Source organism: Hippopotamus amphibius, chromosome 4, assembly GCF_030028045.1.
Source record: "Hippopotamus amphibius kiboko isolate mHipAmp2 chromosome 4, mHipAmp2.hap2, whole genome shotgun sequence".
In the NCBI taxonomy this organism is placed as follows: domain Eukaryota; kingdom Metazoa; phylum Chordata; class Mammalia; order Artiodactyla; family Hippopotamidae; genus Hippopotamus; species Hippopotamus amphibius.
In genome coordinates, this window is record NC_080189.1 from 59,476,918 (window position 1) to 59,504,901 (window position 27,984).

Genomic DNA, 27,984 nt, shown 5'->3' on the forward strand with positions numbered 1-27,984 from the left:
ATCTTTGCATTATATGTGGTTTTCTGTTTCATTCACTGACTGTCATTACACATTACTTCAGAACTTAGCGTCTTAAAACAATCAGAGACCTTTATCATGATGCACAGTTTTTTGTAAGCAAAATAGAAATGGAAGTGTTTTTGTATAATCTAGCCTCGACAGTCACACGTCACATCTAGAATATCCTCTTGATTACACAAATCAGCCATATTTGATGTAGAAGGGAACTGTGCAGGAGAATGTTTACCAGGAATCAAGAATCATTGGGGGCCATCTTGGAGCTGTCTGCTACATTGGTTTTTGCTCTTATCTTTAGTATTTTCTTTCCTGAGCTCCACCAGCCCCTCATACCCCCTAGTATCCCCACCTGCATTTCTGACAATTTAAACAGAAAGACTGGGGAAGAAAGGACAATGAATCGTCAAAATGCAGCATCTATAGTGAGGGGCAATCCGTCTCTCTCCCAAGCCAAGTGAGGGAAGAGGCTCAATGACATAAAGATTGGAAGTGCCTACAAGAAGGGAAACTCCAGAGCTTTGTAACTTACCTAGGCCCTCACTGTGAAAGGACATATTGGTCTCTAGCAATGAGATCCCCCAAACCTCTCTGGGAGTTTTATCATGCAGCCTTCTGAAAAGTGGCTTGGGAAGAAGACAGGGCAAATTCTTAGGAACAGCATCTAAATGCTCTTGTTCTTCTCATCTGTGGCTCTCCATGTACCCCCTAGTCTGGTAAACTTTATCTAATATGCAGTTGTAAAGGTTAAGGACAAAAACAAAAAGACTATTATATTTTCCAAAACTGGCTGTATATATGCTCTTAGTTATTTTTATCTGTGTCCCCTTTATTTTTTGGCTTTTGAAATTTAAAATCTGAGAACTGACTATAACATTTTGCTGAGTCATTCACCCCCTAAAGCAATGGAAACTACAATCTTACTGTCTAAATCAGAAAGGATTAAATGGGCTAAAATTTTACCCAGCTACAAAACTTTTCAACAAAACTAATGTCTAACTGAGCAAAATGGTTTGGAAAATAAACAGGTCACCCAAACACCCCATCCCTCGAAGAAAACAAGAATTATCAACCAACCACTCCCCAATGAAAGTCACAAAAAAGAAAGGGGATGGGGTGCTTGGGTATACTAAGTCCCATTAATGATTTGCTAAAAGTTGTCCTGGTTTTTGACCAAGAAAGGGACACTTCTATTCATTCTTATTAAACTAAGATTAAGTTGGTCCTTAAGACAAGATTTCTATACAATACTGTGTTACTTACTTCAGATTCTTTAGGACCAGGTCTATGAAATGTTGCTTAATAAGTGTTTATTGAATCAACAAGAAGAACAAGCTTAAAGCAGCTGAGCATAAACAGTTCCAAGGCCCAACCTCCTGGTTCAGAGCCAAGCTGATTACAATACTTCAGATACAGATATCACCTCAAATAAAGACCTATTACAAAGATCAGATTAGCCCTGCCCTGCCTTAAAGTAGGCAGTGTGGCTTGTCTTTGTCAGATTTTCCAGAATCTTATTTCCTGTGTGTACATTGGGAGAATGTTAATTCAAGGAGGACTTTGGACAGTCTCATGATGCCAGTTCTTGTCTTTATCCATGGGCTGAGCACTTGATTGGCAGTTTGTGCCTTGTGCAATTGAAGGAAGAGAAGGAGTATTGTAAATATTTGAACATTAGCTTTTCTCCTGGTCTGGCCTACAGGAAGCTCAGAACACCACAATTGGCAGAGGTATTTTGCCACACAGTTACCAAGGAATCCTAGTTGAGCTGGACCCCTCACTTACCACAGCTCACTCATCTTATTGTACAAAGAATATTGGGGGTGGTAGATTAAAAGAATTAAGAGGTTTGGTTACTTGTTGGCCTGTCACTATCTTGACTTGCAATTAGGTGGTTATGTAATCTCTCTGCTTCGTTACTTCTATCCATGAGAAAAGCAGGACACATTTTTATTGGTGTTTGTCATGTACTTACAGTTCCACTTATCACATAATTAAGGGTTTACTTTTACCAAACATGTAGACTTTTTGGAATATCTAGAGTCTAGAGCACACAGTACAGAGCTTTGTGAAATACGGTGCCTATGAGAAGCTTCCCCTGGTACACAGAAGCCACAGAGCTGCCCTGAAGCACTGAGCCATTGTTGGCATACTCGGTGCTTATCCTGGGCTTCTCAGACAAAGCATTCCGGATGCGAAGAATCTGTCAAGAAAGATCATTCATTAGTAGACTATGAACAAACAGCCGTCAGAGATGTTTTCCTTCCCAAATACTGCAGGACTAATGTTTCTCAGAAATCAATAGGCTAAAATCCATACATCTTTCCTCTTTTTTTTCTTCTTCTGATGAAAGTGTCAATGTCCTAATGATACCTAGTCAGTCAAGTGGACTAGTGATCTCACATTAGCCAAATTCCTCAACAAATAGTTTACACAATTTTGATAGTTCAGACATCTCTATAGAGAGAAGTAAGAACTGTGAATGCTTTTATCTAATCTTGAGTGAATGGTGTTGCTCCCTCTGTGGAAAGGGTCTTGACTTTGACCAGGCATACAGCATGAGGAGGGAAACATGGGGCAAAATAAGGAAAGGACAACCAGTTAGCCAGCCAACCAAGCCTGGAACCAGTGGCTGGTAGTTTTCACAGCTGGAGTCCTCCCTCAAGGAAGCATAAAGAAGGCATACTTTGGAATTCAATCTGACGCATCACTGCCTAGTCCTATTATTGATCCACAGGATTAACACAGTTTAGTTTGCTTATCAGTAAATATATAAGTGCTGAGGTTTCCAAATAGCCTGGATGAAGTTCACTCAAACAGGACATGATGTGGATTAAAGAAAAACAATTAGGATTTCATGAGTCATGAGTCTATATCGACATCTCTTACTAAAATAGAATTTAGTTGAAGTTTTTTTGTTGTTGTTTGGGTTTTTGTTTTTTGTTGTTGTTCTTTTTTAATCTGAAGGAAGATCCTACAACTTTATCTCAGGTTTGTTACCTGGAAATACTGAAGCTGGAATTCATGTAGAAAACATTAGCCTCAACCAAAAATAAAGGGTGTCAGTGATTGTAAAGAAAGAAGTCTTCTCTAAAATAAACAAATGACTAAACTTGAAAATGGAGACATGAAAAAGAGTTTAAACAATTTTCATATCATTCTCTGGATCATATTTTCATTCTTTTAAAGCAAACATTGTGGTTGGGCATTTGCGGAAAAGTATGTATCCCTTTTGGGGGCACCTATCTGAGGCCAGGGTAGCTTGCTAGCATAGGGTAACAATTCTTCAGGCTCTAGTCTCAGGCTGGACTTTTGTTTCTTGCTATATTTTTTGATGTTTTGGGGATTTTGTGGTTTTTGTTGTTGTTGTTATTTTTTGTCAAGAAGTTGTGACTAGGGAATTCCCTGGCGGTCCAGGGGTTAGGACTCTGCACTTTCACTTCTGAGGGCACAGGTTCAGTTCCTGGCCGGGGAACTAAGATCCTGCAAACCATGCAGCGGGGCCAAGAAAAAAAAAGTTGTGACTAATATGTTAATAAAACAAACATCTTTTTTTTTTTTTTTTTTTTAACTAAAGAATAGCAATATTGGAAGCAGAAAAACTATATGTTCTACTTTACCCACTGGGCCAATTACCAGGGTGGGATCTGAGTCTCAGTTTCCCAACTCCTCAAACCTAGATTCAAACATTATATCTTTATTCAAACCTTACCTTCTAAATGAGGCCTAGGCTGGTCTCTGTATTTATTAAGACCTGCCATCCCTCTATTTATAGCAATCCTGATCCCTTTCACTGTTATGCTTTTTCTTCCCATAGAATTTACCACCTTCAAACTTACTAAATTAACTTATTTCTTATGCTTATTGTTCATTGTCTGTCTCTCTCCCAAGAGCAGGGATCTTTGTATGTTTCCTTTTCTGATATATTCTAAGCATTAGAACAAAGTCTAGAACATTACAAGTGCTCAATAAATTTTTGTGAATAAATCTCTCATAATATGTGTGCCAAGAATTTATATCTGTATTTAAATTCACTAGAGACTTTTTTATTCTTAAGCTTACTGCTATAGAAATTGCAATGCTTTATGCTATTGTTTTTAATGCCATATAAAATTCAATGGCGTATGATATTATTTTAGAAGAGATTTAAAATAACGTCTTTAAAATGAGACATTCTTCAACACTATCATATATAATAGAACCTGCTGGCAAAATCTAATTTTGTTTTGAGACTACAGTCATTTAAACCCTTTCATTTGAGCTTCCTGTTGGGCAATATGAAAGATCTTTCTATATATGACTCTCCCTTTGCCTGCTCAGAGCCTACATCCTGATTGGAAATACGATATGGCAACCTGAGTCAATATGAGTAATCAAGCTCATATTTTCCCATGATTCCCAGTAGCAAGTACAGCCTTTGCAAGGATGGGATATATTGTTTAGCACTGATGTTAAACTGTCACCAGGTGACTTGAAGGGGTTAATGGGCTGTATCTCCCCATCCTGCCCCAAATCTTTCCTCCTTCCATATGCAGAATTTGTTGAGTTCTGGAACATCACATGTGATCTGCTAAATTCTCCCAAGTCACCTCAACAAATTGTTCATTCTTACAGCTTTTCCCATGAGCTCAGAGAAGTATAAGAACTTACTTCTGACCCTGGAGGATCCTCAGTGTTATACATCAGCAGCTTGATGGCATTAGGATGGCATCCTGCCAAAATATCTCCCATATCAGGATCAACAGTTAAGTTATCCACTAAGGTGCCCAACTGGATTACCTTCCAAAAAGAGGAAGTAGTGAAGACAATGTTTTGACTTTCTTCCCTACCTCCTCCCTCCCACCAGCTTCTTCTGGCTCCTGAAATTGGTATTTTTGCTACTGAATTTTAGAAATGCAAGCATAATCTCATCAACATTCTTCTAAAATAGTCTCATTTTCTTCATTCAGGGAGCACATTCCCAGGTCAAGCTTGGGAGCTAATGTAACAGAACACATTGTGTGGGAAGCCAGGGTAGTTTTACCTTGAGTCGAGTTAAATCCCAGTTGTCATGTTTTCTCATTACATGAATGTTCTTGTCTAATACATCAGCTACATAGATATACCTTTGAAGTAAATAACATTTACATTTAAGCAAGTCATAATGAGAGATGATACTAAGTTTTATTCTGGTGAAGAGGTATACAAATTCACAATAGCTCAACATGCCACTGCAATGTCTTTCTAAACTACAGTAGAAGATAATGGTGTGGTATTTTTAATACTCTTGAAGTGCTTTAAACAAGCTTTGAATGTGAGATATGACCATAAAGAAATTGAATTCATATTTCTAGATGACATATAGGCTCAGTCTCATCAGTTAGAAGTCACACTTTTTTCTTTAAATTGAATGGAGGTAAGTGGACCTCTTATAAGGCCAATAGAGCCTATACTTCCAGAAACTCGTGCTTGAAAAGAAGTAGTAGATGATCATGAAACTCAATCACAATCATTTTTTAAAAGAGGAAAAATACTTAGCATTGTTTTCCACAGGGACCATCTCTGTTTTTTATCTCAACTTTACATTTATTATTCATGGTACTCTTTTAAAATAACCTTCCATTTTAAAACACTTTAAAAGAGTGTTTCTCATAAAATTTTATGCTGCATAAAATAATGTTTTCTCATAGAAAAGTCTGCTGTAGTATAACAATAAGTCTGAAACTTATACAATTGCAATGCCCAATCAAAGTTGGGTCTCCCTCTCTAATAAGAACTTTTGGGTAACTGAACTTTGTATAAGTGGTTAAAGACCTTCTAGCTTCATAAGGGGCGGAGATATCATACATTTATTCTCCTTTTTTAGTCACATAAGAATTTGGAACAAGGACTTCATATCCTTGAATCCAAACCCCTCACTTTGTTGGGGGAGCCTAAAGTGCAAGAGGGCAATGGTTGGCTTAAGATCACACATTTGTTGTGAACCCTGGCCACACTGGATCCCTCCACACATGTATTGACTACTTAGGCCTTAGGAAGTAACCACTTCTTCAGGGAAGGAGTCCATGAAAATGTCCAGGGCAAAGGGTTAAACATTTATAAAAGAGCTTACTTCTTGTCTGGTGAGCTTGTGATCCCATTGGCAGAACTAAATCCTTTGGCCACCACTTTAACCTCTCTTGGACTGTAGAAAAGAACGTAAGTCCAGTGAAGATCCATGACCATCTCTAATAGTGCCAAGAAGAAGTTGGTAAAATAGTGGTCTCTGGTGGCATAGAACTCTTCTGCTCCAAGAACCACAATGTCATTCACACTAAAATGAAAAATAAAAAAGAAAGAAAAGAAAAGAAAGAGAAAGAAAAAAAAATAAACCCACGGACCATTTAAAATTACTAAATCTCAAAGACCAATAAATTCATCAGTTTGAAAAAGTATACATGAACTAGTATGGATCAAAGAATTCCACAGAAAGTACATGACTTTTCATTGCCCTGATGGGTTTTCTTTTGGCCATTTGTTATTTTCTCACTCCTCCCTTCCACAGAAGCCAGCAAAAAAAGACAAGTATACAAATAAACCTCAAATCTAAATCTGTTGACTTGCAAATGTTAATAATAGTCATCTGTGATGGTCATAGTGTAGTTCACCAATAGTCCTGGTTCTCTTCTTTCTTGAATTAGGCTTCTCCATGCCCTTGGGGTTAGGCACAGCCATGTGACTTGCTTTGGCCAATGACATGAAGTTATGCATGTAGCTTCCGAAATGGGAGACTTTAAGAGGCAGTACAAGATCCACCATGCTTCCCACACTCCACCACAGTAACCAGCAACTTTTCTGATAAGTGAGAGTGTGGTCCCCTCTTAGGGTTCTACATGAGGACACTATAAAACTGACTCCCTGAATCACCTAGACTGGATATGTAGCATGAGTATGAAAACAAAACAAAACTTTGTGGATTTGAGCCATTAAAGATGTTAGGGCTTTTCTTTTGTAGCAGGACGCAGTTCATCCTGACCTTTATATTTTCTCTGCATAGATGGGATTATGAGTGTTATTCTTTCTTACTTATGCTCTTCAATACCATTTAAATTTTTAAATGAGCCAAGTCTCACTCTTACAACAATTAAAACAAAATCATTTCCAGTTTGGAAAAGAAAAAAAGAGATGATGACTTGAAAAATTGTAAAAAATAAAAAAAATAAAGATTGAAATTTTGTGTGTGTGTATGTGTGTATGAAGCTCCTTTACTCAGCAACTTTGTAAAAGATAAAATATTGTCAATAAGCTTAATGTGCCACCCTTTCTAGTGGCATTTATGATTTTTTTAATTTTTATTTTATATTGGAGTATAGTTGATTAACAATGATATGTTAGTTACGGATGTACAGTAAAGTGATTCAGTTATACCCATACAAGTTTAGATTAAATTTAGGAAAGAAAAATTTGGATGAATCAGGAGATACTCTGAAGTTTTGATGTACAATGACTTTCCGAAGGTTATTGGGCTAGTCTCAGGTTATGCAGTCCTTCTTCCAAAAAGTATTGCCTGACACTGTAGATTAAGTTAAAATCCCTCACAATTTGTTCCACAGCATCTTGTTCTACCCCTTGAAATGCTTGGATAATGTGTTTATCAGGGTACCTCATAAGGTCCTCTTTAGATCTGCAAAGCTGCACCTGCCCTGTTCCAGCTGGCGCTGCTTCAACCAGCTCTGCATAGGACGTGACAGACTTTCCACAGTGCACCCTTATAGCGCCTTACCTCATGTCTGTTATGGGCCTCTTACTCCCACTTCCAAGCTTCCGTGTCAAATTCAAAGCATAGGATATCACCAGACTTGCCTTGCCCATGGGTAAAGAGGTATGTGCAGGAATTAACACCCTTGAGGCAAATCTTTGACTATCGAGAGATGGGATGGGTGGATAAACTTCTCTTCTTTTCTTATCTTGGCCAGATTGTCTTGAAAAGAGGCTTATGTTGCTTATCTGAGGGCAATCCCATGATTTCAAGCAGTCAGTTGCACTTAGCAGTAGCTGGCTTAACAATGCATTTACTACAGACTCTCTCCCGTATGAGTTTCCTAGTACTGCTGTAACAAAGTACCACAAACTGGGTGGCTTAGGACAACACACATTTATTATCTCACAGTTGTGGAGGCCGGAAGTCTGAAATCAAATTGTTGACAGAGCCATGGTCCCTCTGAAGGTTCTACTGGTGGATCCTTCCTTGCCTCTTCCAGCTTCTGGTAGCCTCAGGCATTCCTTGGCTTGTAGATGTATCACTCCAATCTCACTTTCCATCTTCACATGCATTCTCCCTGTGTGTCTGTCTGTCTTCTTATAAGGAGATCAATCATATTGGATTAAGGGTGCACTCAGCTCTGATAAAGCCTCATCTTAACTAATTACTTCTATAAGGATCCTATTTCCACATAAGATCATGTTCTAGGGTATTGGGGATTAAAATATTAACTTATTTTTTTGAGGGGACACAATTCAACCCAGAACGCTCGCCTTTCCCTGCCTCAGGCTGGTCTCTGACTCCTGCATCCTGGGCTGGTACTACCTAACAAATGAGTTGTGTCTTGAGGCTACGCTTTCGGAGGAGCTCTTTCCCATGAGGTGACATGGTTGCATTTGATCCTCACGATCACCAGGTAGGTAAGTCAGGCCAACGAGAGAGTCCCCATTTTGCTGAGGCAAACTGATGCACAGGTTCACTGACTTGTCCACAGTTTCTCAGTCACCCTGTGGCAGTCCTGGTCTCCACTGCGCCTCAGAACCCAGCACAATGCATCATGGGAAAAGTCAACAACCTCAAGTTCTCTTACTTCTTCTACCTCTACTTTTGTTGCCCCCAAATCCCCAGATTCTGTGGGGAGAAATTCAAATGTGTTGTTGAGAAAGAGAGCAAAGGAGAGAAGATGAACTTCCTTCCTTCTCTTTGCCTACGCTTCTAGCTCATGGAAAGATTAACCTCTACCGTTTTAGAAGAAGCCCCTCAATGTTGAGTCCATTTTATAAAAGATTCTTCATTGTTCATTACAGGCTTGAAACAGGCATCCTAGCCAGTAAAAAACTTACAATTTTTCTCAGATGTTCACCACAGTGATTAAGAGCCCAGCTTTGAATTCAGATGGGTCAAGGTTTACACCCCAGTTCTACCACTTACAAATTACGTAATTTGGGCAAGTAACTTGACCTCAAACTGCTCTAAGTCTCTGTTTACTCATGCCTGTTAGTAAAGGCAGTTGTGAGAATGAAACGGGATTAGGTATTTTGGCACAGTGACTGGCACACAGTCATTACATGTGAATTTTCATATATGCCTGCAGGCCTTTTTTCAAATTCTACTTTCAAACTTTGATTGAACAAGGAATGGTCCTTCTGGAGGCTGGTGATAACACCCAGTGGGTGTAGCTTCCAGAATACAACCTACCAGGACAACTAAAGGGTGTGGGTGTTTAAAGAGCCCAATAGCAGGTACTGCAATGCTGTGTTATGGAGGATGGAATTAGAGCACCTTTATAGGATTAAAATCCCTTCAGAAAGTTGGAGAATGTAAAGATATTCAATACCGAACGCAGCAGTCTCTAGTGAGGTGCGGGGTAGTGTCACCATGGGAACCTTTAGAAAGCTTCAGACAAAAAAGCTTCAAAACAAAAGTTTAAGAAAGCCTGCTGAACTAAAGAAAACAAAGCACACAGCAGAGACACAAAATAAATAGAAGTGCAAAATACTTTAATTCCATACCTTTTGAGAAGTTCATGTTTTATAGTTTTCAGGTGTACCAAAGAACGTTGTTGTTCCTCAAATTTAAATATCTCCACAGTGCTCTCCATGTGGGGATGATTCACAACATAAAGATACACAGTTTGGTCTAAAGTGGAAAAAAGGCATAATTTCCAAGAAGTTTGCTTCTATTGCAACTCTTATTAGACCCAGTGTAGCACTTGGTCATGTTCAAGGATTTTTCTTACACATCTTGCATTTGATCCCCACAACTCATCTGATAAATGTCAGACAAATGCCAGAATCCCCATTTTATTGAAGAAATTGACACTCAGAAGGTTAATGACTTGTCAGCAATTTCACCATCACCCAGTGGCAGAGCCAAGCCCAGATGTTTCTGCAATGCTCCCTTCAGTCTCACCTGCACACCCTCTCTACCAGGAAGATGCAGAACCATGATGGTGTATAAACATGGATGTGGTTTCCCAGGGTGGCCCTTCAACAAGAGAAGTGGGTGCAAGCAAGCAAAGCTTTGCTGAGAATTCTTTTCTGTGAGAACTGCCAACATTGCAACACATGTTCAAGAAGTGTCAGGCCTGTGTAAATACCTTAAACATTTCCCAGATAGAGAATGAACTCTTGACACAAGTCACCTACCTAAGGTTGCAGTAACGATATTTAGTTATTCGTGAACCCAGTGGACGTGGAATCTGAGTATGAATGTAAGAGAAACTAGATTAGCCAATTCTAGGCATAACCAACCTCAGGAATGTTTGCCTATCTGTTCTCATACAGGAATGTGAACTGCTGTGAGCAGGATTGGGGGCAGTACTCTAGCTTCTCAGAGTACTGTGTTCTGACTTACCAGGAGTGCTAAGTCAGATGCGCTCTGGAGTTTGAAAGAGCCTGGGCCCATGTTCCCACTCAGGACTTGATCTGCGTTCATCTCCCCAATTCCTTTCTTGATGGGGTTTCCAATCATGCAGTGGAGCAAGCCAGAACCCTGAGATGTAGGGCTTATACTCAGGGCCCCAGAAACACACAGGCATCTTTACCTGAATTAAGGAAAAGTGCTCCCTCATAGATCAATCTTTCTTTTGTTCTGTTCCAGGGCATGGCAACTCTGTTCCAGGGACTTGGCAAGCAGAACCTCAGTAGCATTTAGCCCCCACGTGGCCCTTCAATAAGACACTCTTGCTGGATACAGCATGAAAAATACATGTGCTGCCCTGGCTTTACCCCCTTCTTAAGGCCACTCTTCATATAAAAGATGCTTGGTGAGAAGACTTTTGTTCTCTATCTTCTCATTCATGCCAATTTATGTGTAATGTTTTGGCCTTATGAATTAAATACATAATTAAGGGAGGTCACTAACAAATAAAATAAGATGTCAATCAAAACATACTCAACTTCTGAAAGCCTAATTATATGCCTGAGGATTAATCTGTAAACTGGTCCCATCTTAAAAAAAAAAAAATCAAAAACAAACCAAAACCAATCCTCACCTCCCCTTCCTCCCTCCACCCTAAAAAAACAAAACAAAACTAAACAAAAAATAAAACAAACCTAACAAAACCCACCTCTAACGCTATCCCATGGAATAAAATAGCTCCAGGTTAATCTGATCACTCATTACACCTTCTTCAATGAAGCATCATGTCTAGTTGGATGTCAGGCAAAAAAGTGATGACTCTCAAATTATTTACATAGAGCCAGGAGCCCAAATTTCACCCAAATCAAGGACATAGGATTAGAAGTAAGATCACCTGGGTTCTTGTTCTGAAATTGCCATTAATGACAGAAGTGAAGCCACTTTACTGCATGTCTCTAAAAACTCCATTTCCCCATCTATAAAACTATCAATATCTGCCCTGCCAGACTCATTCATTTATGCAACACAGGTCCACAGACCACCTAATATGCCTCAGACACTGTTCTAGACTCTGGGAATCCGGCCGTGAACAAGTCACATATGCTTTTACGGTGGCTACATTCTAGAGAAGAAAACAGAGGAACTAATTAGTAAATAAAAGAATACAGGAATAGGGAGATATGCCTTCTTCATATAGCAGCACCCACTTGAAAAGTGACAGTTAAGCTTGGATCTAGAGATGAGAAGGAGCTCACTATAGAGCAATAGTGGGAGAAGGAAAGAAGGTTGTTATCTTTTAACATTAATAAAAAGCATTAATTACCATCTGATGAGTGCTAAAAGAAGTACATTGAGAAGAAATGTAACAAGGTTCACAGCCTGAAACAAGATGGTGGGAAGGCTTCCCTGAGAAGGTGACATTTAAGCTGAAGCCTGAATGATAGGGAAGAATAAGCCAGAAGTGGTAAGACATTCCAGGCAGAGGGGATTACAGATGCAAAGGCTCTGAGGCATGCAGCATTCTGTAAGACTAAAGGAAATCTAGTGTGGCTGGTCCAGAGAATCAGGGAGACAGTGGTGTCTAGTGAGGTTGGAGAGAGCACCCAGATGCCAGAATGTATAGGGGTGGCACCTAGGAAGCCAGGCCATTCTGGAGATTTGGGGTTTATCTTCAGAGTGGTGGGAACAACATGGTGAATTTTCAGAAGGAAGTGACATGGTCAAATTTGCATAAAAAATAACGCTTGCTTATAATAATGGTTTGAGGTGGTATAAGAGGGAAGGTGCAATCAGGGGCCACTGCAGAATCTAGGAAAGGCATGTTGGGAACTTAGACTGGGATGGTGCATGAGGATGAGGAGAGGTGAGCAGCTTGGAGAGATATGTGAGGGGTAAATTGGACAGAACGTTGTAACTAGTTGACTGAATGGGGCAGGGAGGGGGAAGAGTCATGGTTGGGCCCAGGGTTTTATTTTGAGGAATAAATTACATATGAAAGTGCTTTATAAACTGTAAAGCAATATAAAATTGTTAGGTACAATTATATTTTAAAGAAGGGCATGCTAAGCAAATAAACATCATATATTAGATTTCAGGGGAATATTCGACCTACTTAGTGAAACAGTATTCAAGCATTTTAAAAGGTACCCATTTGTTTAAGTCTCTGCTGGTGCAGATGGAAGGAATGAAACATAGATGGGTTGGATAAGTGGATTGAGATAATTAGTCATTCTTTATTCATTAAAATCACTCTAGCAAATTTATATTTAACAATGCATTGTAACTCCAGCATGTATTTGGAAGAATTAAAACACCATTTATTTAAAATTTTTGAGTTGCAACACTTCCATTTGGCCTTCCTTTCCTATATTAATAGTTACTACTAATGAGGTTTCATTCTTATTTTCTACATGGTCTGTGGACCCACAAATATTTAGAAATTAAGTTAGTCTGGAATTATAAAGTAAAAAATAATGTTGGAAATTATTGTTTTAAAGCATATACAATGTATTCATAACTATGCTTTCTTTTCTACAACAGCTATTTTCAGATATAATTCACTTGCCATTAAACTCACACTTTTATAATGTATAGTTTAGTGGTTTTTAGTCTATTCACAGAGTTGTGCAACCGTAACTATCTAGTTCCAGAATATTTTCATCACCCCAAAAAGAAACCCCATATCCACTCATTGGCTGTCACTCCACATTCCCTACTCCCCCGAGTCCCTGCCAACCACTAATCCACTTTTTGTCTCTATAAATTTGCCTATTCTGGACATTTAATATAAATGGAATCATTTGTGGCATTTAGCGATTGAATTCTTTCACTTAGGATAATGTTTACAAGGTTCATCCATGCTGTAGCATTCATCAGTACTTCATTTCTTTTTATTGCCAAATAATATTCCATTGTATTAAACATACCACCTTTTGGTTATGCATTCATCATTTCACAGGAATTTTGATTATTTTCACCTTTTGAATATTAGCAGTAATGCTGCTATGAATATATGTATGTAAGTTTTTGTATGGACCTATGTTTTCAGTTCTCTTGGGTATGTGCCAAGGGGTAGAGTTTCTGTATCATATGGTAATTCTATGTTTAACAGTTTGGGGAATTGCCAAACTGCTTTCAAAAGTGACTGCACCCAATCCCACAAGCAAAGTGTGAGGATGCCAATTTCCCTACATCCTTGCCAACGTTTGTTATTGTCTGTCTTTTTTTATTATAGCCACCCTGTGGGTGTGAAGTGGTATCTCATTATGGTTTTGATTTGCATTTCCCTAATGACTAAGGATATTGAGTATCTTTTCATGTGTTTATTGGACGTTTGTATATCTCTTTGGAAAGGTCTACTGAGATCCTTTGTCCGTTTTTTAATTGGGTATTTGTCTTTTTGTTGTTGAGATGTAAAAATTATTTATATATTCTGGATATAAGCCTCATCAGATATCTGATTTGCAAATCTTTTCTCTTATTCTTTAGGTTGTTTTTTCACTTCCTTGATGATGTCTTTTGAAGTTTTTAATTTTGATGATGTCTAATTCATCTATTGTTTTCTTTTATGTTGTTTTATAATGTCACAAGATTATTTTCAAAGGGCCTTCAGTTTATATGTTAGATTTCTGAGAACAATATTCAAACTGGTTTTGATGGTCAGATGAGGAGAAAAGGGGGTAGGAGAAAGAGGGTGTGACCACAGTCTAGTCTTTCCCTTTTTAACACGATTTTAAAAAGTGTTTTGATACACATTTATCATCTTATAAACATACATCTTTATGGTAAAAGAGCACCTTTCCTCCTTTCACATACATGTTGAGTAGTTGAGGATGAGTGGTTTGTACTTCCCTCATTTCCCCCTTATTCTTAAGCATTCAGGCTTTACCTTTGTCGATGAAAGTACTGATCCCATGTGGATTAAATGATGCTTTGTCGAAACCATCACTGATGTTTAGTGCCTGGACGCTTGGGTTTTGCTCATTTAAATCCATCAAGAAGATTTGTCCTGGCTCATCTGTTGCAAAGTTTGGCATGCCTGGATATTTTAATCCCTTCAAAAAATAGAGAATAAGTATGCACATATATACATATCAAAGCAACGTTTTCATGTGGAAGCTAAAATCTCAAGGCCTAACAAAAATGATCAAAGTTCTAAATTTCTTATAGATTTTTGGGATTTTTCACACTGTTGGATATTGCCATTATCTGAACTGAGGGATTACCAATGTCATCTAAGCCATTGGGAATGGGAATATGGGAAGAACCTATGTTACATTTTTAACATATAGAAAAGGGGTTAAGCCAAAAATGCATAATGCAAGAGACTAAGCTGTATTACTTTGTTTGAGTTGCTTGGCCTGCCTGTGCCACAGGTTTCTCATATATAAAATGAGGAAATTAAAACATTTAATTGCAAAGGTTCTTTCTAGTCCTGATATTCTATACATAATGAATGTTCCTCAAAGCAGAGAGAAGGGGTGTATGGTTTTATTGCACTGCTCCCACCCTACATCTATTATATTATGTAATGACAAAGAGTAGAATCAGCCAAGAACTAACATAGGGGAACCAGTTTCATACAGTTTACTATTTCTGAACTATTTTGTTCCTATAGATATGTCTGAGGATTTGGATGTGAATCCTTTCCTCCAATTATTATAAAAAGTTCATTCCAGTAACTTGGACAGTGACTCTTTCTCCTGGAAGGACCAGGTGTTTTATCAACCAATAATAGGCATCCTGAATGTACTGGGCCTTTGCTGCATCCCAGGTCATTGTCTCAAAACTTGGGATTGGTTTATTCTATACCAATTACAAAACTCAGCCCATTTCCTCCCTGTATCCTTCCCCCATCACTCTGATATATATCAACATCAACAACGTTGTATCTTTTCTTATAGCCTCATTTCCACTTATAATCAGTTTAAATTCTTTCCTTCTCTCTCTCTCTCCCTCCTTCTTCTTCCTACTCTACCTTCTCCCTTGTTCTCCCTCTCCCCTCCCTTTCTTATACACACACGCACGTGCACACACACGCACTCACTTATAATTATACTATTTTTGGCCCTTCCACTGTACCCTGCCCCACCCTTTCCCTGGGGGGGAAGTCAATCTTCAGTTTCAAAGAACCCCACTTATATCTTCAAGATTTTCTTAGAACAGTCCTTCTATGCTTAAATCTTATGGGAAACCTGGCTTTCCCTAGACAATACTGGCCACAGAAGCCCAACAGTGGAAGGGCTATTCCCTCTATAATTCCTTCTCCTTAAGCCACCACACCTACTGGAGAGATTGGCATGTCCCTAGCCACAAACTTCTGCTTCCAGACCTTGAATCTGCCATCATCAGTCAAGAGCCCATCTTCTAAGGAAGCCTCACTCTTTGCTTACTGCTTCCTTATTTCATTATCTTCCAGAGCCCACACCGTCTTCCTCTGTTCTCAATGGATGACTTTACCTCCTATTCCTCTGCAAAAAATCCTTGCCTTTCAATATGAATTTCCTCTGATTCCCTCCTTTCTGTCTCAGTAATTCTTCAGTTTTACTAATTCTCGTCCTTTCTCCCTCTTTTCTTAAAGAATGAGTATCCTTCTGTTCTTAACTCCATCTGTTTATTTGGTTCCCTGTTCTCCAGGGCCTGTTTTTAGAATCACATCCTTTCTCTCATTTCACCACTCATTCTTCACCAATGTCCCTTTCTTTTGCCTAAAAAATTGCTCATTTCTCTTTCCTTGAAACAAATCTCTTCCAACTTTATTACTTCAAATAAGCATTTTTCTCACCTTCCCTTCACTGTCAAATTTCTTAGAAACATCACTTGACCTGTTGCCTTGATTTGAATTGCTCCAACTTTTTGTTCCTTGGAATCAGTTTTCTTCCAGTATGTAGAAATGCCTCTTTAAAGATCATATCAATGGTCTCCAAAATGTCTTATTTGATAACCCTTCTACATTTCCTTATCTGTATCTCTGGCATTTGACACTATGGTAGAACATTTATTTCCCATCAAAAAGTCAAAAGGAGAATTTCCAGATAGAATTCCTGCTTCTCTTCCTGCCCTTTCCTCCTTCTGTCTTCATCCATTTCCTTCTCATTCTATACTCTTCCCTTGTAGATCTTATTCATAAGCTTACAGGTATTTCTTCTATACCAGTGATTTTCAAATATGCACATTTCCCTGGAACCCCTCTTTGGAGCCTTAGCTTGCATCTCAACTTCTTCCTAAGGACAGCTTAAAATCCAGTGGTCAAAACCAGAATCATCTCTCCTAGAATCCTTGCGCATTTGTATCTGTCCTTCTCTGTTAAGGGAATCACTGCTCTCCCCAATATCAGGCCAGAAAATTGAGTCTCCAAGTTGAAACTTTCCTCCAGTCAATTTATCACTAAGGCCAGTAACACTGAGGGTAAAAAGTCAGAGACATCTAATCCTTCCTTTTTTCACCTGAGGGAAAACTTCCCTTTTCACCTAAGGAAAATTAAGCCCAGAGAAGTGAATTGCCTAAATCACTCAGATCATTAGTTGTACAGCCTCTTTCTGCCACACCATAAAGAAGGGTTTGACAGTAGAGAATACCGCTCAGAAAGGCAGCTCAAGACAGAACACCACAGCAAGTACCGTCGGAGCTTGGGGGAATGTGAAGGCACTGCCAGCTAGCAGAAGGACCAGGTGCTCTGGAAATGGAAATGGTTTGATGGAGGAATAAGGGTGGGGCATGGCAAACAAACTTGGCCTACATTAAGTGTCATGATGAATGAAACTCTTCTAAGAAATTGCTTCTCACTTGCCTGGTTTTCTGTTTAAGGCAGTTGGGTAAGACTCTGTGGCAAGTGACTGTGAGCAATTCTTTTGATACCATTTACCACTGAAAATGATGAAAATCACCTGGATGTGCAGGCCTCTTATTTCCACCAACAGACTATAGGTACACATGGACAGGCATTGAACTCCTCCACTGCCCTCATTCACCAGTACATACATTCAGTAAGCAGTCATGCACCTGTGTATGTCAGGTAGTGTGTTAGCTGCTAAGTGTAGCAACGGACACTCCAAAGTCCTGGTCTCAAAAGGACTGAAATCCAGGGAGGCAGCACCAAGCAAGCGCATCAGATATAGTATGGCATCTAGGATCCTAACCACAGGGAACCTGCAGGACCAGAGAAGAGCCATCTCACCCAGAAAGAGAGTGTTGCAGATTTTCCTGAGGAATGAAAGTGCCACCACAATGAGCCCTCATAGGGAACTAGGAGTTAGCTGCTAACATGTGAAGAAGGGAGTAATCTTGCAAGCAAAGAGCATGCCAAGTCCCAAGGTAAGGAAGCAGGTAGCCTGCTTGACACCTCTAAATAGACTAATAGTATCTATTGCACAGAATTACTCCCTAAAACAGCAGCTTCCAAACATGTTCTAGGATGGCAAGAAAGGGCAGTAGGAGGTAACTAAGAAGAACAAGGACTTGAATTTATTGCAGTACAGAAAGATTAAAAATAAGCAAACATTATCTTTATCCTATAAGAATGAGTTGTTTGTTATTTTGCAAAAAGAGCTAACATTTCTCATGGAATTATTTGTGATGAAAAGCTCTACTTTCTGAATAGCAAGAATTTAGTACACTTAGTTCTAGTGAAAATAGAAAAGAAATATACAGTAGGAACTACAAATATTATTTTCTAATAGCAAAGAAATCTCTTAGCTATAAAGTAATTATTTTTAAAGGTCTATTTGGCATAACATTGAAAATCTAAATTGACAATAGATAATTTAAGTCAACAAAGAAAAAGCTTTTCTAGACAGCTCTGTTTTATTTTTGGTTTTGGAGGAAAACTAAGGAAATAAAATCCCTCCCTCCCACCCACCCACCCACCCTCCCATTTACCACCACCAGCAGCAATTTAAAATCCAAATGAGACCCTGATTATACTTAAGAATTTAGAAACTGGGGCCATTAAGGAATATTTTATGTGCCCCCTTTTTGGCCAAAAAGATATAGATTTTTAAAATTTATGTTATTTGGTAGTTTTTTATTGGCCAAAATGGGATATTAGAACATGTCATGTCAGCAATTAGAATTCACATTGGAAATGTAGTCAATCTACTTTTCTCAAAATCCTAGGTCCCATTCCAAATTGCAACTGATTTAATAAGTACATGATAATTTTCAATATCTTCATAACATATACATTTTATCTTATTGAAATTCAGTCCTTTGTATAGCTTCCCAATCATCCCAAACTTGTGGAGGTGACATTGAGAATAAAATACAGGTTTTTTCCCTACTCCTCTTTGAGAGAACTTCTCTTTGAATGGCAAAGGTACCCAAGATGGAAAATGCTCAAGATTTTGAATTGAGTAACATGGTTAACATTCAATCCACAAACATTTACTGAGCTGCAAACACAGGCAGGCATGATGAGAGGAATACTAATCAGTGAGAAGGATGACTTCCAGAAGCTGAGGCCCAGCCCACAGGATGACGATGAAGGTGAGGAGCAGCAGAGCACATCTGCAGCCTCGTCTAGGAAGCAAACGGAATTTAATACACATTTATTAAGACCCTACTGGGTGTATAACTGCCTACAGGGAGCTGCCCACCATGGGTGAGGCAATCCTGGCATCCCCGCGGTGTCTTAATTAGCCCTCTGGAATCTCATTTTGGCTTTTTTAGTTGACTAGTTTACCCATGGGTGGGATGAGTGTATAGGAGTCCATCTGGCAGCTCTAGTTGGCAACATTAATGTACTGTCCATACAGCTATTGACATGAGCATCTGAGGGGCATGGAAAATACTCACACTGGAGATAAAAGCCAGCCCACTAGGAAGTATATCGATATCTTCAGAGCCATTTTCTGCAAAAGAAGCAGAGAATCAGAAGGATGCATGTATGAAGGCTTAAAAAGTAAATCTCACACATAGTCAACACTTTGAACTTCTTTTGGAAACTACCTTAATTTTTTCAACTATTTACTTGGGCAACTATATTAACTTTCAGGAATCTCACAGGCATGCTACACTCCAGTAAAACCTGAACCAGACTCCTGAAATACAAAATTCCTTTTTTTTTTTTTAGAAGTCCATTTTCAGGAGAAAAAAGCAAATAACTAAAAAATAAATTCATATTCTAGGTTTATTCTTTAAATACAATTTCCCAAAGTATGTCCTAAGAGATTCAGCTTTACTCCCCACAGAAGGCTGATCTACAGACCAAGTGATAACATTTGGAAAGTCATCGTTGTGAAGCTCTCTTAAAGGCCTCTCTGCCAAGTATTTCTCCCCTCCAACTTGTTGTTGAGGCCTAAAAATCTATCATTCTCCAATCATATTGGGAAATTACTGAGTAATTTTCTTCTGTTATAAAAGCAATAGATCTTAGGATGAACTATTGGAAATAAATGAATTTGAAAGATTTTAGTCAGATCTTTTTCTCACTGAGAGCTGGTTGTGAGCATTTTAATATGGAAAGGGGCATATAATAAGAAAGTTATGACCAAGAACAGGATGAAAAGGGGGGTCTAGTAGAGACCCTGGCTTCTAGTAAAGAGATAGACCCACATATGATGTGGCCTCAGGCAGCAATGAGGGTGAAGGCAATAGTTACCGCGTGTGGCAAACTGTAATCTACAAATATGGTGGAAACAAGATGTATCAAAGCCACGTGCTCTTCTTAAAACGTGATGTTCATACTCCTCCATTAAGTGGCTAGGTCTGTATCCTCTCCCCTTGAACCTGGGTGGACCTTTCTAACTGCTCTGACAAATAGAATGAGGAGGAAGTGATGCCACCTGACATACAAGGTAAAGTCATAGCCAAACCTGCCACTGCTCTCTTTCTCTCAAGGCATGTACCTTGGGAGTGCTGAACCTAAATGTAAGAAGTTTGGCTACTTTGAAGAGAGACTGTGGAGAGACCACACAGGTCAGAGAGAGGTCTGGTGGAGTCTCGGATGACTTCAGTTCCCAGCCTTTGAGTCGCCCTAGCTGATGCAAATGGAACAAAGATGAGCTGTCTCCATGGAGCCCTGCCTAAACTGCAAACTCATAAGCAAAATAACTATTGTCCTTTGAAGTTACTAAGTTTTGGGGTGGTTTGTTGCACAGCTACAGTAAACGGAATACATGGGAAAATGGTTACCTGAGGTAATCGGTTACTAGTGTGTCAAAAGGCAATTGAGAGAGGACAGAGGAGGACAGGGGAAAGGAAAGTGGAACAAAACCAAAGAAAATGCAAATCTGAATCAACAGAATAATAAACAATAGGCACTGAAAACTGGAGGACAGAGAAAGATTTAATCATATTGATTATACTGAAGGTTGAAACTAATCCTCAACGAGTAACCTGATAATTAATCAGAGCTTTCCATTTTCTAAGCATCCCAGTTAGTCAAGATTTACCTATATATGGTATTTTGATGGCCCGAAAGACTTAGTGCTTTTTCTACATGGAGTAAAATAGACTTTGGGAGAATCCAGAAAACTGAATAAAGCAATTTTTAAAAATCATGTTGAATATGGGTGAGTTAGTTTTCGAACAAAGTTTTTTCTCTCACTTTTTTTTCTCTAAACACCACTTCTTGGTTTTCTGTTGCCCTAATCTCCCTCCCACGTCCATCCTGGATGTGGATACTCCCCGGCTCCACCTGCCCTTGGCTGTTTCTCCTGGCGGAGCATGTGTCCTGCCTGCGTCATCCACTCTCGCGCCCACGGCTTCAGCTTCCACTCACATGCTCTTAACTCTCCAATCTCTAAATCAAGCCCCCAATTTTCTCTCAATTTCCAGACCTCTGTATTCACCTGTATATTGGACATTTCTACCTGGCCTTTTCATTTCTCATATTCATCATGTCTCAAACTGATCTGGAAATTTCCCTCTTGAATCTGCTCCATTTTCTATATTTCGATTCCAGTGGATGACACGTCCATCCCCCAAGTACCCAAAGTAGGAACCCTGGAGTTATCTTTGATGCCTTCCTTTTTCTTACTCCCCAAATCCAACTAGTCATAAGTCTTTCAAGTGCTAGAACTACTCCCTGGATTTCTTTTTTTTTTTAATTTATTTATTTATTTATTTATTGGCTGCACTGGGTCTTAGTTGCTGTGCATGGGCCTTCTCTAGCTGTGGTGAGCAAGGGTTACTCTTCGTTGCCGGTGCGTGGGCTTCTCATTGCAGTGGATTCTCTTGTTGCGAAGCATGGGCTCTAGGCACACGGGCTTCAATAGTTGTGGCACTTGCGCTCAGTAGTTGTGGCTTGCAGGCTCTAGAGTGCAGGCTCAGTAATTGTGGTGCACTGGCTTCATTGCTCCAATGCACATGGGATCTTCCCAGACCAGGGCTCGAACCAGGGTCCCCTGCATTGGCAGGTGATTCTTAACCACTGCGCTGCCAGGGAAGTCCCCCACCTTGGGTTTCTATAATAGCTTCCTAATAGGTCAACTTTACTCCCCTACAACTGTTGGGAGCACTGCTGACAGTTGACAGTCATTTCTTTAAAATGCAAAGTTGACTTTGTTGTGCCCATTCTTAAAACCTGCCAAAGGTCACTAGGGCTGGTAGTATAAATCCCAAATTCTCCGCAGAATTGGGGCTCCAGTCTCAATTCTTGTGGCTTCCACTCTTCACTTTCCATTCCAGGTGTGCTGCAGTACTTCTGCTGGCAGTTCCTGAAATGTTCCAGCTTGGCTCACCTGTGTGCCTGAGCACCTGCTGCTCCCTGCTTCTTGGCATCCCACACCTTTCCCATCTCACCCTCACCTCCACTTGACTGAGTATCACAGGCTCTTAGAGATGAGCTGGATGCTAATCCGTCAGCCTTTTCAACCTCTCTTGGTTCCGGCATCCATTTTATGTACTAATATGGTCACCTGTGACTACCTCCACCGTGACATTTTCCACATTTGAGCTGCAACCTTCTGCGTTTGTTAATTTCCTACCAGAAAGTAAGCTTCCTGGGAACAAGGACCAGGTTTTATTCAGCATGGTATCTTTGCACCCAATATCATTCCTGCCTTTTCACTGTAAAAGCTTTCAGTAAAAGCTAGTTGGCTAACTAAAAAAAGATAAACTGCTTTAGTTTCTTGAACTTGGTCTTGTCTTGAGGTTAAATTATTGACAACTGAGTGTTAATTTCTGAGTAGAAGATGTCCTGAGTTGTATACTTTCTGGTTTGGTCTTTTTATCTTCCAGATACCACTTCACATATCTCCTATGGCAGCATTAACTTACTTCAGTAATTCACCCGCAACAGGAATAGGCATTTTCCAGAGGTGCTATGCCTGTCTTTATTTACTTGCTCTATAAAGAACATAGGGAAGCTTGTGCTTTGCACTCAGATGTGGAAAAGAATTAGTAGCTAATTGTTCGTCATTCCTGACCCTCTTACCCCACTTCCTCACTTACACTGCACCTGCATGATGGCCCAATGCATCTCAGCAACAGTGGCACCTGCGGAAGTGAGAGTTCCCGGGACACCACCCGCCCCCCCGCCCCAAGTCCTCTCCACATACTCATCGACTTGTGTACAGCTAACATTAAAACCCCACTGCTAAGTCCAAAACCAGTCTTACAAATTGGTACCGAATGCCTTTTAATCTGTTGATCCTATTACTTGGCATAACTTCATTTCTCTGGCCTCTGATCATTCTCTACAGACATCCTGAGAAAGGGTCATGCCAAAACATTACTATCAAATAATGGTATGCTCATTTCACATCTTGGAGAAGGTTCTGACAGCCAGCTAAAAAAACAAATGGAACCTACCATGGAGTAGAAACATATCTTGGAGACACAGGAAGCTACAAGAGGGGAAAAGAGATGGAGGGGAAGAGAGGAAGACACCACATACTGTGGTTGTCTGTCTACTTGATAATACTGCCAAGGGCGGGCTAATAAAGCTATTCATATTTCAGACGCAGCTTTGATTAGCCAAATAATTTCATGGTTAAGACAATCCTTGAGTCTCAAAGCCTTGGAGAAAAGACAGATTTAATATAAAAAGATCTTTGAGGTATGATTTTTGGAGGTTAGAATTATTTCACCTTTTAACTTTCTTCCCAGAAAGAATACTGGGGAAGGCAAGCAAAAAGAGGAAGAATGTGTTCCACCAACAAAATTAACCACAAAAGTCTAGGTCTTGAATAAAACACAAATCAGAATTTTTTTCCCAGCTCTGTTACTGCCTATGGCACCCTGCCTTCAATCCTTTAGTATTTTCCATTGCTTCATAAAGCTTTTCACTCTTGAATAGCTGGGTCTTGTGAGTATTATCTCATTAGTAAGCTTTATTTAAATATCCAGCCTGCCTTGTCTTGGTCAGCTCTATTTATTAATATTTCACCTTTCTGCATCTCAGATTTTCTGTTTTCTGCTGCCGTCATACTTTCCCAAAGCTTCATGATAAAAATGTGCTGTCAGTAGATAAGAAAGGCAGTGTTACACAACAGAGAGTACAAAGGCATAGAAGAGAACTGCCCAGGCTCATAATCTAGGCCTGACACCCTCTAGTTCTGGACTACTGCGCAAGCAACTTAATTCTTCTGGGTGTCAGTTTCCTAATCTACAAGGACAGATGGCAGCACCCACCTTACAGAGTGGTTGTGAGGATGATGTAAATGTTTCTAAAGGACTCAGCAGAAAGCTCATAGACACTAGGGCTTTGATAAGGCAGTATTATTGTTTTTAGATATATAGCAATATTGTCCTATTGACAAATGACCCATGATCATTCTCACTTTAGTTCTGCAAATATAAAATGTACATACGCCAATAGACTTGAGAAGTAATATGGCATTTTCTTCTTCTGCTCTAGTTTTAACTTCTCAAGTGTATTTGAATCATATAGTCTAAGAGTTGGGGTAGATTTTAGAAATAATCTAGTCTAATTACCCCTATAACTTATGTCACAGGCTCTTATCTTTTGAGAGATATATGTATAGTCAATATGAATATTACTCCACAAGACAGTAAACAAGTGATCGAATGTTACATTTCCTTAATTTTTGAATCAAATTAAATCTGACGCTGGAGGGAAATTCAACCTGAGTCTGTCTGCCAGGGTTGTGCAAATATCATAGGTGGTGAATTTTAAAACAAAGCTGAATATTTGGGAAAGCCCCTCTGGCCTTTATTCTACACTAGTCACCACTGAATTACTCACTGCCAAGCCCATGTGGTCCCTTTAATGGAGACAATTTTGCTGCTTCCATGTCCTGCATGTGTGCACACATAACCTTTGCTCAGGCTGTGGCACTGGTACAGAGGATCCACCCTCCCTAAAGGTACTTCGTAGCCATTCCTTCCTAGGTCTTGATCCTCCCTCAGGATGGGGCAAAGGTCCCTGTTATCCAAAAAACTCACATATTCTTCTCCCATCTCCATTAGAATCCCTCGAAGGAGCTCAGGTTTTTAAAAAGCAAACGAGGAAGTAGTTTGTCTTCCGTTCATTCTGCTTTCTAGCTGGCAGCACAGACCTCATCTAAGACTAGTGAGCACAAGGGCCAGGCTATTCTCTACATTCTTTAGAAATTAAGAGGGGGAAAAAAGACAGAAAACCAAAATCAAAAGCCTCTTATTTTTGTTCATATATATGCATATCATAAATATATATATGTATATATTAGTAACACATATTGGAGAGCTATATAATATATATTATATATATATACACATATATCACATATGTTACAATAAACTATGCTGCCATCCTGTCACATTCTGAAATAAATCACATCCCTGACCCTAGGAGGTTTACAATCTGATTATGAGATAAAGAAAGAACACTGCTGCCTCTAAAATAAAGCATGTGGTAGGTGTCACAAGTGAATCAGAGTTTCAGAGTGCTATGAGAGTTCGGAGGTAGGAGAGAAATTTCCAGCTGATTTCAGCAAGCAGAAATGAAGAAATCATTGCAAGTAATTTCATGAGCAAAAGTGAGAAAATGAAAGCACACATTCCCAGAAGAGTGAACAGAAGCTAGCTAGAATTTTGTTTTTCTAGCAGTATTGTTAGGGAGAGGGAAAGGCTTGGAGTCAGAATAAGCAGTCGAGGCAGTGAGAGATAAATGAGATCAGCTCTGTGTGGGGGCCCAGGAGAAGCCAACATGTCTCACATGAAACAGTGAGGGGTGAGGGGACAACAAATGGTTCCTAAGTTTTGAACCGAGTCTCTTTGAGAATGCAGGTACCATGCTTAGGAGAAGTCTAGAAGAAGAGCTGGTTATAGGTGGGGGTATGAGGGAGGAAATGACAGAAAGGTAAAGTAGATTTCAGATGGGAAAAGAAGGCCTGCAGTTTGGGAGATTAGGGATCCAGCTATGGATTTTCGATTAATTAAAAAAAAAATCTCGGTCGGTTGTGAGGTTCTTGAGAGTAAGGGCTAAGTCATATTCTTCTTACTACTTGTGGATAAATTTTGAAAAAAGTGACACTTGAAGCTAGGAATGTCATCAAGGAGAGAGGAGAAGAAAACAAGAAATAAGGCAGCAGAAGAAGACAGAGAAGGAAGTGAAATGTCACAGAAGAGACAGGAGCAGAGTTCAGTGAGGGACCAACCAAAGAGTAGTCAATAACATTTTTCAAATGATGGGGAGATGTCAGTAAGAAAGAGGACTGAGAAAAGCCCACGTATTTTGACATTTAGGAGACCCCTTGGAGACATGGGATGAGGTAGCTTGGGTAAAGTTGATGAGGCTGAAGTCTCAATAAGAAGGTTTAAGGCGTAGCAGCAAATCCAATTAGCTGGCAGGCTCAGTCAGGTGGATGGTACCAAGAAATTGTTACATACATACCAAGTCCCTCAATAAGATGGCAGTTCTGGGGTTCTACTGGCTCCACTTCTCGATATGCATTAGTTCTTTCTCTGTAGAAAATAAAAACACTGGAGGTCAATGCACAACATCCAAAAGCAATGTCTAAACATGGTCTTTAATCACCTTCATATTCATTAATTCTCTCATCATTTATGGATGATATCACCAGTAAGTAGACATCTCCTTTTATTTATTTATATAATGTGGACATTATGTGGGTAATGTGCCTATAGTATTTATTTAATAGTAAATAAATATTAATTTAAATGCACAAAATAATATTATTTAATGTGCTTAAGTATTGTCTATTATAAACCTGCACTTTGGTTCCCTTAATGCCCTATAGTCTTGCCTTTTGATCCCAGTTCCCCACAATTTAAACAATTGGCCAAATTAGTTTTTGAATAGCATTTTTGTTCCCACAGTGAAACATTCTTCTAAATACCAGGAATAATTTTACATTTTTATTAAATTGTATTCAGGAAGACTCTACACTTGGACTTATCCTACTGTCACTTTAAAAAAAATACTCCTTAGATCAGCTTTATAATTATTATTTTTTTATGATTCACTTGGGTGCACTGGGAGCAAATGTAACAATAAACTTTTTTAAGCTGAACTAGAAAGTATTATCAAAAGGCATCAGGCTCCTCAGTAGATTCTAGACGTGAACCTCTGAGGAGACCAGCTCTACTTAGAGAAATAAACGAAAACAAAAACAACCCAAGGACAACTGAAGGCAAGTAGAGGCTAACAGATTCACTCAGAAATGCTTATCACCACCTAACATTTCTTCTTACTAGCCCAGTATTAACTTTCCCTGAGATATTTCTGGGTTGGCTAGCACCACTAGATTTTCCACTTCAAAAGGTCAGGTCAGATACCTACAAAATGCCAGTTTCCCCCTGCAGGTTTCAGCTCATTTCCCTGCTGTCCAGCTAGCTCTTTTAATCTGGGATGAGCTGGTAACCCAGTACTCCCCAATGTTTAGCTTGCCTTGGACAGACTCTGAGTCAGCCAAAAACATCCAGCTGGTAGCCTGGTCCCCTCCCCCAAGTTCAGCGCTTCCAACCGAGTTAGTTTGCTCTGGAGCTGAACGCTGGGGGCGACCTGGTGGCCGGGGGGCGGGGCAGAGGGGAGGGGATACTTTTCAGAAAAAAAAAATCGGGATATTTCTGCCCCACCATTTTAGGAAAGGCGAGAAGTCAGCTCCCTTTCCACATCCGTGGTTCTCAAGGGATAGTTTGGTAGGTGGGACTGAGGAATGGGGTGCCCAAAGCGCTCACTGTTCCCCACTAGGAAAGCGACACCAGACAGCCCTTAACCTAACTTGGAAGAAGAGAATAAGACCCAAGGACGCCCCCATCAAGATGCCAACTCACCTTAGCGCCACTAACCTCTCCCCGATTAGGGCCAGGCCGGCGCCCAGTAGGGTGAGTACCACCAGCTTCCCCATGGTCTCGGAGCCGGGAGGCGACAAGCGGGCGCGGGGCGCTCAGGAGCTGCCGCGGGCCTGCCCCGCCCCCGCCCCCGCCGCCGCCCCTGCCCCTGGTGGTGCCAGCCCCGCCCGCCGCTCCCTCCCGGGCTG

The 27,984-nt window shown here is 39.9% G+C and overlaps 1 protein-coding gene across 1 annotated transcript; it reads right to left on the reverse strand.

Annotated features, from left to right (window-relative positions):
* Positions 1-2,046: 2,046 nt before the first annotated feature.
* PON3 (paraoxonase 3) lies at positions 2,047-27,892 on the reverse strand. The gene is made up of 9 exons (XM_057731633.1): positions 27,779-27,892; positions 26,376-26,446; positions 19,391-19,446; positions 14,487-14,652; positions 9,748-9,874; positions 6,107-6,307; positions 5,039-5,120; positions 4,666-4,794; positions 2,047-2,218 (listed from the first exon to the last, which is right to left on the reverse strand). Exons 1-9 carry the CDS (start codon positions 27,850-27,852, stop codon positions 2,060-2,062), a joined length of 1,065 nt encoding a protein of 354 aa, XP_057587616.1. The 5' UTR covers positions 27,853-27,892; the 3' UTR covers positions 2,047-2,059.
* Between the last annotated feature and the right edge of the window lie 92 nt (positions 27,893-27,984).